The sequence below is a fragment of the Physeter macrocephalus genome, chromosome 4 (assembly GCF_002837175.3).
Source record: "Physeter macrocephalus isolate SW-GA chromosome 4, ASM283717v5, whole genome shotgun sequence".
Lineage (NCBI taxonomy): Eukaryota > Metazoa > Chordata > Mammalia > Artiodactyla > Physeteridae > Physeter > Physeter macrocephalus.
This window is the reverse complement of record NC_041217.1, coordinates 129,599,936-129,613,408: the sequence shown is the minus strand read 5'-3', so window position 1 is coordinate 129,613,408 and position 13,473 is coordinate 129,599,936. Positions and strand designations below refer to the sequence as shown.

General features: G+C 40.3%; 1 protein-coding gene across 3 annotated transcripts in view; it reads left to right on the top strand.

Annotated features, from left to right (window-relative positions):
* ROR1 (receptor tyrosine kinase like orphan receptor 1) overlaps positions 1 to 12,893 on the top strand; it is a 394,945-nt gene extending 382,052 nt beyond the window's left edge. For all 3 annotated transcript variants that reach the window (XM_007127921.4, XM_055084564.1, XM_055084563.1), the window contains one exon: positions 8,912 to 12,893. In XM_007127921.4, the coding sequence (XP_007127983.2) occupies positions 8,912 to 10,339 (1,428 nt within the window). In that variant the 3' untranslated portion in view covers positions 10,340 to 12,893. The remainder of the gene's footprint in view (positions 1 to 8,911) is intronic.
* Positions 12,894 to 13,473: the final 580 nt, after the last annotated feature.

Sequence of the window (13,473 nt, the reverse complement as noted above, 5' to 3'; positions counted from 1 at the left end):
CTCTGCCCCATACCCTGTTCACACCCTGGATAAAATCCCTTAGGGCAGAGAGGGTCTGATAGTGAGGTCTGGGGGACTGTCCAGTACAGAGATCAGCTTAAAACTATGTCTTTAGAAGTTTAACTTCTAGGGAGAATGAGTATTATGAATGGATATTCTGAATAAGCTGAAGTACTTCACATGCATTCTCTCAATACAGTCTTTACAGTAACCCTCTGAAGTTGGTACTAATTTGAGCCTGATTTTGGGCAGTGAGAAAACTGAAGCTTGAGATTAAGAGTCTGCCCAAAGTCACACAGTTAGTGAGTGGCAGAGCCAAAACCCAAACCCAGGTCTGTCCAGGTCCAGAGCCCAAGCGTTTCCTATTTCAGCAGTCCCCAACCTTTTTGGCTCCAGGGACCGGTTTCGTGGAAGACAATTTTTCCACGAACGGGGAGCGGGGGATGGTTCAGACGTTAATGTGAGCGATCGGAAGAGGCAGATGAAGCTTCGCTCACTTGCCCACCGCTCACCTCCTGCTGTGCGGCCCCATTCCTAACAGGCCACGGACCAGTACCCGTCCGCAGCCTGGTGGTTGGGGACCCCTGCCCTATTTCACTCTACTGCCTTAATTTTCAGGCTGACTGAAACACACAAGCCCAAGTTATGAGCACATGGTAGCTCACGCTGACATTAAAATTACTGGCATCTGTTCTGCCTGTTTCTAGGCAGAATAGAACATCTCCTGTTGACATTATAAAGTAACTCCACCACAGAATCAATCCTGGTCACCACCAAACATTCAGACTAACTATCAGAAAGTTAACATTATAGAGAAAAGAACTGTTTCTGAAGTTAAATCACTTCCAGAGAAGTGCAGCTGAACTCTGAACAAATATGGCAAACTATTGGTTGGAACTCCCTCTAGAATTTGATTGCATAAACCAGAAGGCACTTAGTTCAGCTGTAGTCTTTGAAAATGTCCATAATCTCCCAAAATCAAATGGTTGTGGCCTTTAAGCTTTTAGAATGTAATCATTTCCATTTATGAGTGGAGTCAGTTGTTTCACAATTCTAACACTGTTTACCTAAGAACCAGTAAAACGCACAGGAAAGGAAAATAGGCTTTAGAGTCAAGCAGATTCCTGTCAGCAGCCAAGGCCAGATACTAAAAAAACCTCAATTTCACATACTCTCCAGGGCTCTTGTGCCCAACTCAGGTAAAGCCTGCTGTTGAATGGTTTTGTTCACTTATCCCAGTCAACTAATGGGAGCAACAAAGGATCAGCCAGAGTAAGGTCTAGGTCATCAGAGACCGGAGAGTGATTACACCTTGACATTCCACTTTTATACCAGTGGGCCTCATGCTTTTAAAATTGTGGAGCCCTCTGAGGATCAAATGAAAACTACCTCTTCTTCCCAGAAAAGTGCTTCATCTTTGGAGCCAGACACAGCTGGAGCTGAATCTTGACATCACTACCTAATAGTTGTGCTTCCATAGGCAAGCTTCTTAACCATTGAAGGCCTTAATTTCTTGATCCATAAAGTGGGGAAATCATAGTATGAATCTCACGGATTTGTGATGAGGGTTAAATGAGTTGATGCATTGAACACTGAGAGACCCCACAAGGGAGTGGAGTGTAGTCATGAGGAAGACAGACCCTGGAGTCTGAATTTACAACCTACTAGTAGTGGGATCACTTAACCACTGTTCCTCAGGTTCTCCATCTGTAAAATGGGGATAATAGTCACAGTGACCAATTTCATAACGTTATTGTGAGGATGAAAAGAATTAATATGTATAAAGCACTTATAGCCTAACACATAAACAGCCCCCCCTCCCCAAATCGTAGCCATTATTATGATCTCAGTGTCTGGTACATGGCAAGTATTCAATACATGGTAGTTATGACTAAGCTCAGATTACAAACGTCTAGGATAGGAGTTGTGTCCTCTCTCCTCATGGTTCTTAAATGGTTTCTCATATACTATTCTGTGTGTATACTCTTTGGTGCATAGTATATATAGTTTCAATTGACTGACTGAGGTAACCAGCTATGAAAATATATCCCACACAATTGGCTGCACATGAAAATATAATAAACTGATGACATGGCCTAAGCTATAACGTGATTTCTATTTCAAAACCTTGAATCTCTCTGACAGTAGCCATGCAGAATATAACCCAGTGAAATACCAGTCGATGGCTCTTACATTTTTCTCTAGCTGGCATTTCCAAAGCATCTTCCGAAGCAGAGTGTATAGTCTCTCGTTGCGGAGCACAGGCTCCGGACGCGCAGGCTCAGCGGCCATGGCTCACGGGCCCAGCCGCTCCGCGGCATGTGGGATCCTCCCAGACCGGGGCGCGAACCCGATTCCCCTGCATCGGCAGGCGGACGCGCAACCACTGCGCCACCAGGGAAGCCCCAGTCAGAATCATTTAATCAGGTTCTACAGACACACTGTGGTCATTCATCATGCCGGGAGCAGGGACCAGACACTCAGTAACTGTCTGATCCAGAAAGTTGTATTCTTTTCTTTTTTTTTTTTTTTGAAAGTCATATTCATTTATTCCAGTGGTTCTCTCATTTATTCCAGTCCCAGAGTATCCTCATCCCCTGGCAACTTGTCAGAACTGCAGAATCTGACTTACAGAATTAGAAACTCTAGGAGTGAGGCCTAGCAATCTGTGTTTTAACAGGCCCTCTGGAGGATTCCAGTGCCTGCTGTGGTGTAGACTCTGCTGATCAACTTGAGATTCAGAGAGTAAGTCCACAAGGAATACAGTTCTCAAAGAAAACTGTGCTTTCAAAGAGAAACAGACCTGGTCATGTCCTCCTATTACCCAGAATTACCCCCTAACTTCAGTAGGGCCTGCTTCATTATTCCTCTAACAGGGTGAGGACACATGTCACTGTGTGGGACCCACTCTTCTCCTACAGATGCTTGTATACAGCTAGAATCGGCAAATGTGTATAGCAAAAGAAATTTGTAGAAGGGCAGCAGTCTTGGGACATGAGGGATGGGAAAGGAACAAGTATAGGGGCTGCAAGGACTATAGGAGGAGGTCTGGGTCCATTGTAGGAACATGAACTTCAGTCCTTTTCCAGCACCTGCTGCTGGAGCCACCTTCCTGTCCAAGAGCACCACCCTGAGCTCTGGTTCCCTCCACCCTCATGTGGCTCTGCTTTTCTTCTGTGTGTCTACTTCAAATTGGACTCAAAAGTAGAGCCACCAGTCATGCCCTGTTCAGGTTAGAGGTGAAAAGTCACAGAGCGGGATCCGTGCTGCACGCCAATGTTGATAGCCATCACAGAATACTCATCTCATTTCCTGTGGTAATCCCTTAGGAAAAGTGAGCAGGAAATGGCAGCTTAGTCGCAAGCAGTGTCCTCCAGAGGAGTCATTTCAAGTGTATTATCACCTAAGGTGTAACTTCCCAGAGGTGGGAAGAGAGAAAGTCACTGAGTCTGTCCGCCTTATCCATCTGCCATCTACATAATTACAATTTTTAAAAACCACCCATGGTTCATTGCTTTCATACCTAAAGTTAATGGATCTAAAAGGGGCACACGTCTCTCACTCAGGGGAGAGAAGCCACCAACATCCGCCTTGCCTCTCTAGCAGCTGTTTAGACAGGACTGCAATACTCACATCGACTCACATCTAAGGACTCACATCTAAAATGTTCTCCCTTCATTTTCCTCCAGTGAAGAGCTCATTTAAACCTGAATACAGTTGTTCTTCAAAAATTTCTAGGGGAAGAAACACAATTGGATTTTAGAATGATGTATCAACTTCTACATCAACTTTGATTTTTCTCCCCCCCAAAAAATTATATAATTTTTTAAACCGCACTGAGGCAGATGTGTGTTTACTTTGAGAAGTAAAAATGTTAACATTTAAACTGAAAGCCTGTTTCAGTTTTAAGGTACTTAATTGCCTTACAGCATATAATAAACGGAGCCCATCTTGTCATTCAACTAATGGAGGGAGTGATAAAGAGATAGGAGCCCAGGACCCTATTCATTCCAGTTTTCCTTTGTACTTGGTTTACTTTGGCATCGTGCCTCATGTGTATTTTACACTTCTTTACATTTTGTACATCCCTGTATGACAAATACTTGTCAAACAAAAACTAAACAGATTTATAACCCCTTAACTTGAAATGAGCCAAAATTGAACTGCCAAATCTTTATGACTTCATTTTCTTTCATAGTTTTCCACTACATTGGTTCAAGCAGACAAACCCCACTTGAGGTCAAGCAGAGGTCATTTCACTTTCATTACCAAAATATAATTTACAATATGCCAGACCTAAACAAGTTTAGCCTAAAGGGTCTGTATAATGTAAACCATCTGTTCCTCAACAATACAGCTAATTTCCTGCCGTCACCGTACAGTCTACTGACTGCTTCTTTAAGGGTTTTTATGATTTTTTAACTAAGTCAGGATTTATGTAAAATTTGAAAATGAGTCTATAGTTAAGACTCATTTGTACCAAATAACTTGAACATTTAAAAACTTCAAATCACTGTGTAAATTGTTCCCCTGAAACCAAGCTCTGAGCAGTTTTTTTCTGGGTATTTCTATGCTGGCTGCTGCACAGGTGTTCCAAGGAAAGGTTTTGTGAAATTGGTCATTTTGGTTACTTGCCGTGCTTTTTTTCCAAAGCAAATCCCCAAATTTGGTTCTGACTAGCTCTAGTGAACTATTCCTTCCTTCTGTCAGCTGGAGATGATTTGGGATTCTATGCCGTCTGGCCCACCAGGCATTGGTGAGCTATGACAAGACACTCTTTGGGTCAAAACATACTTTTTCATGTGACTGAACAGAGAGAAAGAAGAACAATTATCATTCCACAGAGTGACCACACACTGAAGGCTGACCTCACAGCCCTGCAAGGTGTCAGGCCCCAGGCTGAGCCTCCAGAGACATGCTGTGTCCAACTGGGGTTGCTGGCCAGCCAGCTTCTCTGGTTTCAAACAGAAGGCCTTGTACACACAAGGGCAGCAATTTTGGCTCTCCTAAAAATTCTTGATACTCTTCTAAGCCTCTTTCTCCATCTGTAAAATGGCAGGAGTAAGAGCTCTTCTTCCAAAGGTGAATACCAGAGAACTAATTTTCTTACCTCAGTGTATGGGAATGCAGCCGGCTTTCTTAGCCGTGAAGCCCCAGGGGCCATGTCAGGCCAGCGCCAAGGTCCCATCCACCTCCTCTTCTCTTCCAGTCCCCACCAGTTTGGCCTGCTTGCTTCCTTTCCCATCTGCCACCATCCACTCTTCCACGCGGGTCTTTGCTGCATCCCCACCTTCCAGAATCCTCAGAGGAGCAGACCACAGGCCACTCAAATTCTTACCCACCCTCGGGTTCCAAAACAGAGTCTCTGTCATTTTTAAAGAATCTCTTTAAAAACCAGCAACTACAGGAGAACAGAGAAATATTAACAAGGAGAAATTTAAACATTCGTTTTTTAAACATAGAATTATAGATGACTTTCTGGAGCTATTTAAGGCTGTAAATGGATCTAAATCATTTGCGTTGACTCCACTTTCTGGATTACTTCCCTAAGAAGGATAATAAAATTGATTTAAAGAGCACTTATTAGGTGGAAATTACTTTCATACATTGTTGCGTTTAATCCCTACTGTAATTATGGAAGCTAGATATTATTTTATTTTATAGATATGGAAATAGAGGTTCAAAAAAGTTAAGAAACTCACCCAAGTTCAGCCACCTGATATATAGGACTTATCCCACGGGGTTGTTATAGTACATGAGTTAATATTTGTCAAGTGCTCAGAACAGTGTCTGGCGCATAGTAAGTGCTATATAAATATTAACTATTAATAATAGAAAGCGGCAGGTCCAAGATGCAAATTCAGATTCGTATGAGTCCAAAGGTTGCATGGTTTGAATTACCCCAAACTGCCTATGGGTTAGCTTCAGCAGGGCAAGGGGGAAGAGTCCTATCACCTCATTAGATCAGTCTAATATTCCTTGGGTTTAGTTCCTCATTTCCACTTTCCCTCAAAAGTAGTTTATTACTCAGTCCCTTACCCTTCTCTATCACCAAAAGCATGGGGGATCCTGTTTAGGTCAAAAAGTAATACCTACCATGCCATTCAAGGGACTTTCACATAAATTGGATTCATCTACATCATTAGGTAAAGTTCTGATGGAAATCCCTATCGTAATGTCGTGTGGGAAAAATTCACTTTGGATTACTCTGGCCACAAAAGCACAATCAATCTGAGGGCTGCAAGAGTTAAACAGTAGGCTTGGTTACTCTTTCCATCACCTACATTCTGTTCTCCCAGAGGAACTCCATAGCAACCACAGAATCCTGACCCTAGAAGCAGAAGGAAAAATAGTGAAGGAATTATGATTGCAGAATAAATTTCCTGGATTCAATCAGATAGAAAGATGGGTCATATGTTTTTAAATTATTCACTTTTTTGAACTGATAATATATTCACCTGGTTCATAAATTCAAAAGTATAAAAAAGCATAAAGTGAAAAATCTCCCACCTCTGCCCCCCTCCTCCTAGTTCCTACCTCCATATCCTCCCAATAACCACTGCTTTTTCTTGAGTATCCTTTCAGAGTTTCTTTATGCCTGTGGGAAGAAATATGAATATATTTATTCTTTTTCTCCTCCTCTTTCACACAAAAGCAGCATACAGCACTCACTGTTCTTTTGCTTTTTATTTTTAACTTAGTAGTAGGATTTGGGATATCAGTACATAGAAAGTGTCCTCATTTGTTCTTACAACTGTATAATATTCTTACAAATGTATAATATTCTTTTTACTAGCTCCACCACAATTAATTTAATCAGTTTCCACTAAGTAGACATTTAGGTTATTTCTAATCTATTACAAACAATACTATAATTAATAGGACTGTATTAATAAGCTTTAATTGACTAAATGTTTAAAGCAAGAAGTTGCCATTACTTTCAGCAGAAGTAACTTTACTATAAGACATTTAGAAATACAAACCCCATAAAATCTGCTTTAACAAATTAGTGAGACCTATAGATAGATGATAAGAAATATTATTTGCTTGGAGGAATTAATGTTTCAGAATTCTCAGTTCTATTTTATCCTCTTAAGTGGGTATTTTGCTGCAAGTTTATTTACACTTATAATTAGGTTAATGGGCATTTTGCCCTGCAAAAATTAGCCTAGAACAGAGCTAATCATAATGAATTCTAGATTAGTAGAGTTTGGGTTAGAGAAAATTTTTAGTTAATTTTCTAAACTGTTGATTTAAACTGTGTACAGAGAGCTCTGAATTCCATGTATTTGCAAAATTATCAGCTTCAATTGGGATACTCACAGCAGTACTTTTTTCTAAAAAATAAGGATTTAAAGTGCATTTAAAGGGATTATTTAAAAAATCAGTTTAGGTACAAATGCATTGCTTTTATGACTTTTGCCCTAACAAATTAGATTAAACGTCAGGATAGATTGGAGGTGAATTTCAAAAAATAGTAAAAACACATGACATAATAGATGTTTACTGTCAAGATCAAATGTCACAATTTAATATTTATTTTCATTGTGAGCTAGATGCTTTCTCCTGTCTGTTTCCAGGTCAATCAGTAAATAACCCGCTTGTAAAGCCATAGAGATAATCAGTTGGTGGTTCGAAAGGCAATAGCTCCCTTCAAAAACCTGAAATCTGGAGGTTTTTGAAGGGACCTGGAGGTCCAGTGGTTAAGACTTCGCGCTCCCAATGCAGGGGGCACGGATTCAATCCCTGGTCGGGGAACTAAGATACCGCATGCCACACTGTGCGGCCAAAAACAAAAAAAAAACTTGAAATCTGATTGAGAGGACAAAATATATTCATAAAAAGAGCAGCAATAGCAAGGTAATAATAGCTAAAAGTTAAATAGCCCTTACCATGTGCCAGACATCATACTGAACACTTGACAAATGTTAACTTACTAAAAGTTCACAAGGACCCTATGAGATAAGTACGATTATCATCCCATTTTATAGATGAGGGAATTGAAGCACAGAGTGGTTAAATATTGTACCCAGGGTCACACAGCTGGTAAGTGGAGAGGGCAGGATTCCAGTGTGAACTGTGGCTGCGGAGGTCAGCGTGTAGCCAGTCACCTCACTGCATCCTGCACGTAGTGGCATTCAGACGGTAAAGCCAGGGGGACTCCAGAGGAGGCAAAGACCAGAGTGGTCAGGGAGAGTTTCACAGCAAGGATTCGATAAGTAGAGAGAAGCACATTCCAAACCTCCCCACCTCTACTATGAGCACCTCAGAACAGTCTTTTGTTTTGGTTTCTCTGGCTTTTAGCTCAATATATACCTTAGAAATAGGAGAGCATTGGAAGAACAAAGGTATTAGGCAAGAACATGCATGACATTTGCATGTGGACAATGAGGAGACCTATTCAACTAAAGTGATGCCATCATGTAGAGGTGTAGCAAGGGTAAGACCAGATCACAAACACTCTTAAGTGCCAGGCTGAGGATTAAGGCTGTATCCTCAGCAGCAGTGCTTCTCACACTCTAACATTCACCAAAATCACCTGGGGTCTTGTTAAATGCACATCCTGATTCCGTAGGTCCGAGGTGGGTCCAAGAGTCTGCATTTGTAGTGAGCTTCAAGTGACGCTGATGTTGCTCTTCCCAAGACCACTCTTTGAGTAGCAAGATTCTGGGTAACAGCAGGAAACCATTGTTGGAGCAGGGGGTGTGGATGGAGGGATAGGGGAGTGATGGACAAAAATCTGCCTATGCCTAAGTTGCAGCCAACAATGCTAAAGACTTCTAGATGTACAATGTTGTAATTACTTTGATGTACAGAACCTTTCTCAATATGCCTCACCCCTCCTTTCAAATGCCAGGATGTCTTGCCTTAGAAAATGTTTTAAACCACACTTTTCCTTTCTTGCATACAGAGCAAGGCTAAAGAGCTGCCTCTTTCTGCTGTACGTTTTATGGAAGAATTGGGTGAATGTGCCTTTGGAAAGATCTATAAGGGCCATCTCTATCTCCCAGGCATGGACCATGCTCAGTTAGTTGCTATAAAGACCTTGAAAGACTATAACAACCCCCAGCAATGGACAGAATTTCAACAGGAAGCCTCCCTGATGGCCGAACTACACCACCCCAATATTGTCTGCCTTCTAGGGGCTGTCACTCAGGAACAACCTGTGTGTATGCTTTTTGAGTATATGAATCAGGGGGATCTCCACGAGTTCCTCATCATGCGGTCCCCACATTCAGATGTTGGCTGTAGCAGTGATGAAGATGGGACTGTAAAATCCAGCCTGGATCATGGAGATTTTCTACACATTGCAATTCAGATTGCAGCCGGCATGGAATACCTGTCTAGCCACTTCTTTGTCCATAAGGACCTTGCAGCTCGCAATATTTTAATTGGAGAACAACTTCACGTAAAGATTTCAGACCTTGGGCTTTCCAGAGAAATATACTCCGCTGATTACTACAGGGTGCAGAGTAAGTCTTTGCTGCCCATTCGCTGGATGCCCCCTGAGGCCATCATGTATGGCAAATTCTCTTCTGATTCAGATATCTGGTCTTTTGGGGTTGTCTTGTGGGAGATTTTCAGTTTTGGACTCCAGCCCTATTATGGATTTAGTAACCAGGAAGTGATCGAAATGGTGAGAAAACGACAGCTGTTACCATGCTCCGAAGACTGCCCCCCAAGAATGTACAGCCTCATGACAGAGTGTTGGAATGAGATTCCTTCCAGGAGACCAAGATTTAAAGATATTCATGTCCGGCTTCGGTCCTGGGAGGGACTCTCAAGTCATACCAGCTCTACTACTCCTTCCGGAGGAAATGCCACCACGCAGACAACCTCCCTTAGTGCCAGCCCAGTGAGTAATCTCAGTAACCCCAGATATCCCAATTACATGTTCCCGAGCCAGGGTATTACACCACAGGGCCAGATTGCTGGTTTCATCAGCCCACCAATACCTCAGAACCAGCGATTTATCCCCATCAATGGATACCCAATACCTCCTGGATATGCAGCGTTTCCAGCAGCCCACTATCAGCCAACAGGTCCTCCCAGAGTGATTCAGCACTGCCCACCTCCCAAGAGCCGGTCCCCGAGCAGTGCCAGTGGGTCGACTAGTACTGGTCATGTGACCAGCCTGCCTTCATCAGGATCAAATCAGGAAGCAAATATTCCCTTACTACCACACATGTCGATTCCAAATCATCCCGGTGGAATGGGTATCACCGTTTTTGGCAACAAATCTCAAAAACCCTACAAAATAGACTCAAAGCAACCATCTTTGCTAGGAGACTCCAACATTCATGGACACACCGAATCTATGATTTCTGCAGAACTGTAAAATGCACAACTTTTGTAAATGTGGTATACAGGAAAAACTAGAAAGTCGTAGAAAAGATTTATATTCAAATGTTTTTATTAAAGTAAGGTTCTCATTTAGCAGACATTGCAACAAGTATCTTCTGTGAAGTTTAACTGTGTCTTACCAACCAGGGCAAACACCAGCCAGAAAAAAAACATTGTGGGATTAACACTCCATCAGGGTGTAGGCCATCCCACTGGGATTGGTGCATCTGGTTTCAAGTACTGAAAACTGCAAACCAGTGAAGAGGAAACGAACCTTATGACTAAGTATCAAACCAAAAAGGAAAGTCAAACGGTGCTTTGTGTATTCACCTTTGGCTGCCATGACTGTTCTCTCCCCAAAATGTATATACCATAGCATTTGTCTACCTGCTGTCTTTTCTTCAGGACAGATGTTCAGGAATTATGTTGATTCAGTTTAGACTCTATGCATGTTTGTATGGAAGTGATGTTCAGAATCAGTGAGGAAACTTTAGGCCAGATTTAAAATCCCAGATGGAAACGAGCCATAAGTGTAAGTTTCCCTGAAGCCTTCTACACAGTGGGGCTTCTTTGGGAACGTGAAAAGTGTGCCTCTTTGTGAGTCTCCTCTGTTGATCATGAAGGCTTTTTCCACAGTGTGTTTACACAAGCCCCTGAAATAACATAGGGCATCAGATCATAACAAGGCTAGATGTGGATGTTGAAATTGACCGCTGGTTGATAGTTCACTGTGTTGCATTAGAAATGAGGCACCAAAGGCAGCACAGTCAGGAAAATGGCCCCTTGGCCTAGATCAGCAACCATGGGAAAGGAACAAGGGTTCCCATGGGGACAGCCTCACAGGAGCTTCCCTGGACCAATAACACTGACGAATAGAGGTGTGGCTACAGACCAGCCCATCCATGCTTGCATCCTCCTGCTTATGAGCTGTCTAAGGTATGGGGGTGCATATGATCAGTGGACTCTGGGGAAGGAGGAAACTCACTGACACCAATATCTAGTTAATTTAAAGTTTCTCTCACTTTTTTTTTTTTTCTGATCTGGAAATGTTCACAGATTTTATTCTAGCACCAAGAGTTACGACAATGTATTCATAGTGTTAGTTGGAATCCAAAGACTATGAATTCTATTTGCAAAATATTACAGTATTTTTAAAAAACAAGTACTGAGTTCTCACTTCAAAGATTACCATGAACTGAAATTTTTAAGCTGGTAACTAGAAGCAACATGATCATTTTTGCCTTAGTTAGAGGAAGGAAGGTATCAAATGTGCATCTCATGCCTTACCTGCTAGCCATCTTCTGCCAAGTTTAGAATTCTTATGGGTTTCAAGTTCTATATAGAAAGGAATGTTATGATTGATTTTTCTCTTGTTAAAAGAATAACTCATTCTAAGAGCAATGTCTCGAAGTCTCATTTTTTTATTTTACAGCTGAAGAGACTTATAAAGAGACTTACAGGATATAAAGTAATTCCTGGAAATGATATTTGATGAGGAGAATGTAAGAGACTTAGAAGCACATTGACATTTCAGTTTTGTAAAACAAAAAATTCAATTAGGATGAGAAATCAAAGCAATATGTTTACCAAAATGTGTTGCAATTTTCCCAAACACTGAATCTTCAGACAACAAATGTGGACTTATAGGTACTGTGAACACAAAGAATTGGCTATATTCAGATTTATTCAGAAATAAATTAAGACATATTTTTATGGCATAAATAAGCTGATTCCAGAAGTTACATTTCTTAACTTTAGGTAGAGGAGAATATTTGTATCCTTTTGTTGCTATGCAACTGTTTAATGATGAAGATTCAAACCACAGTTTTGTATATCATAGGACAATCAATTGTTTTCCAAGAATATTTATTATTTTAAGTAAACACAATTTCAGTGAACCTGAGTTTTTCTAGGAGTCCCTTAAAGGGAAAGTAGCATTCCATGAGCCAGTAAGATATCTACTCTGGAAAAACATTACTATGGGTAAAAAATAAATTCAAATTAGTTTTTTATAAAGAACTATAACATTTATTTTAAACATTTTATAATTACTGAAGTCATTAAGGTGAGCAAACTAAATTTCAAAACCACTTGTAATAATGTATTTTATAATAGCACTGTGATACTACATAACACAGTCCCTTTTGTATTAAAATAGTATTTTTTTCACAGACTGAAAAATATCTTTTGCTTTGTGGACAATGTTTTGTAAGATGACTTTATTTTCAGATCTTTTCTCTTTTTTGCACAAAACTATGTTTATGGTTTGTATCACAGAAGTGAAATATATCTGCATTTTTATATCTGGTCTGTTTCCTTGTTTCCTTTGTTTGTTTTTAACTCGATATAGATTTTCTTCAAATATATAATGGCAGTATTCAGATATCTCGCCCTATCATATCTTTCCTTATTTTCACTGCATGCATTTAATCACTGTATTACTTAATGTTTGATTTGTTATTATGGGCATTTCAAATAGACAAGCATGGAATTGTAATGACAAGAAGCTTATTTTATATTGAGGATATATGCATTTGTATTTCACACACCAGAGATGATATTAAACACTGATTATTTTATGCTGCTGTTTATTAAAAATGTTTACCATAAAATATTATTTCCTGAATATTGCTATCATGGAGGTATTTGGGAACTTTAATATTATCTCTCCTAATGTTTGACATTTCATAGAAAGAGGAATCATAATTCCTATTTACTGCTATTTCATTGAAATGATTATTTTTAAGTAAGCTTTTAAAATAGACTTGGACATTCTTTTGCTAGTGACCATAGGTGGAAGGCAGAATCCCAATGACTTTATGACCATATATCACCCACCTATATATGGCAAGATTCTAATTTTTAAAGTCAAAATAATATATTGAATAATTACTTGACAATCAAATGTAATGTGAAAATTGGTTTTTAAAGTTGCATCTTTTTCTGCCTTGATGTTTCCATGTGAACTTAGACATCAAAAATCATCTTAGAATTCTGAAGAAGAAAAAGCTGTGTACATCTTACGTTCAACTTAGACTCCAACCATATTGCTAAAATAAAGGAAATGTGGCCATTTAATTGTCACAGCTTATCTTTATGACCTTATTTGCCCAAAAGAAAGAGCTCCCC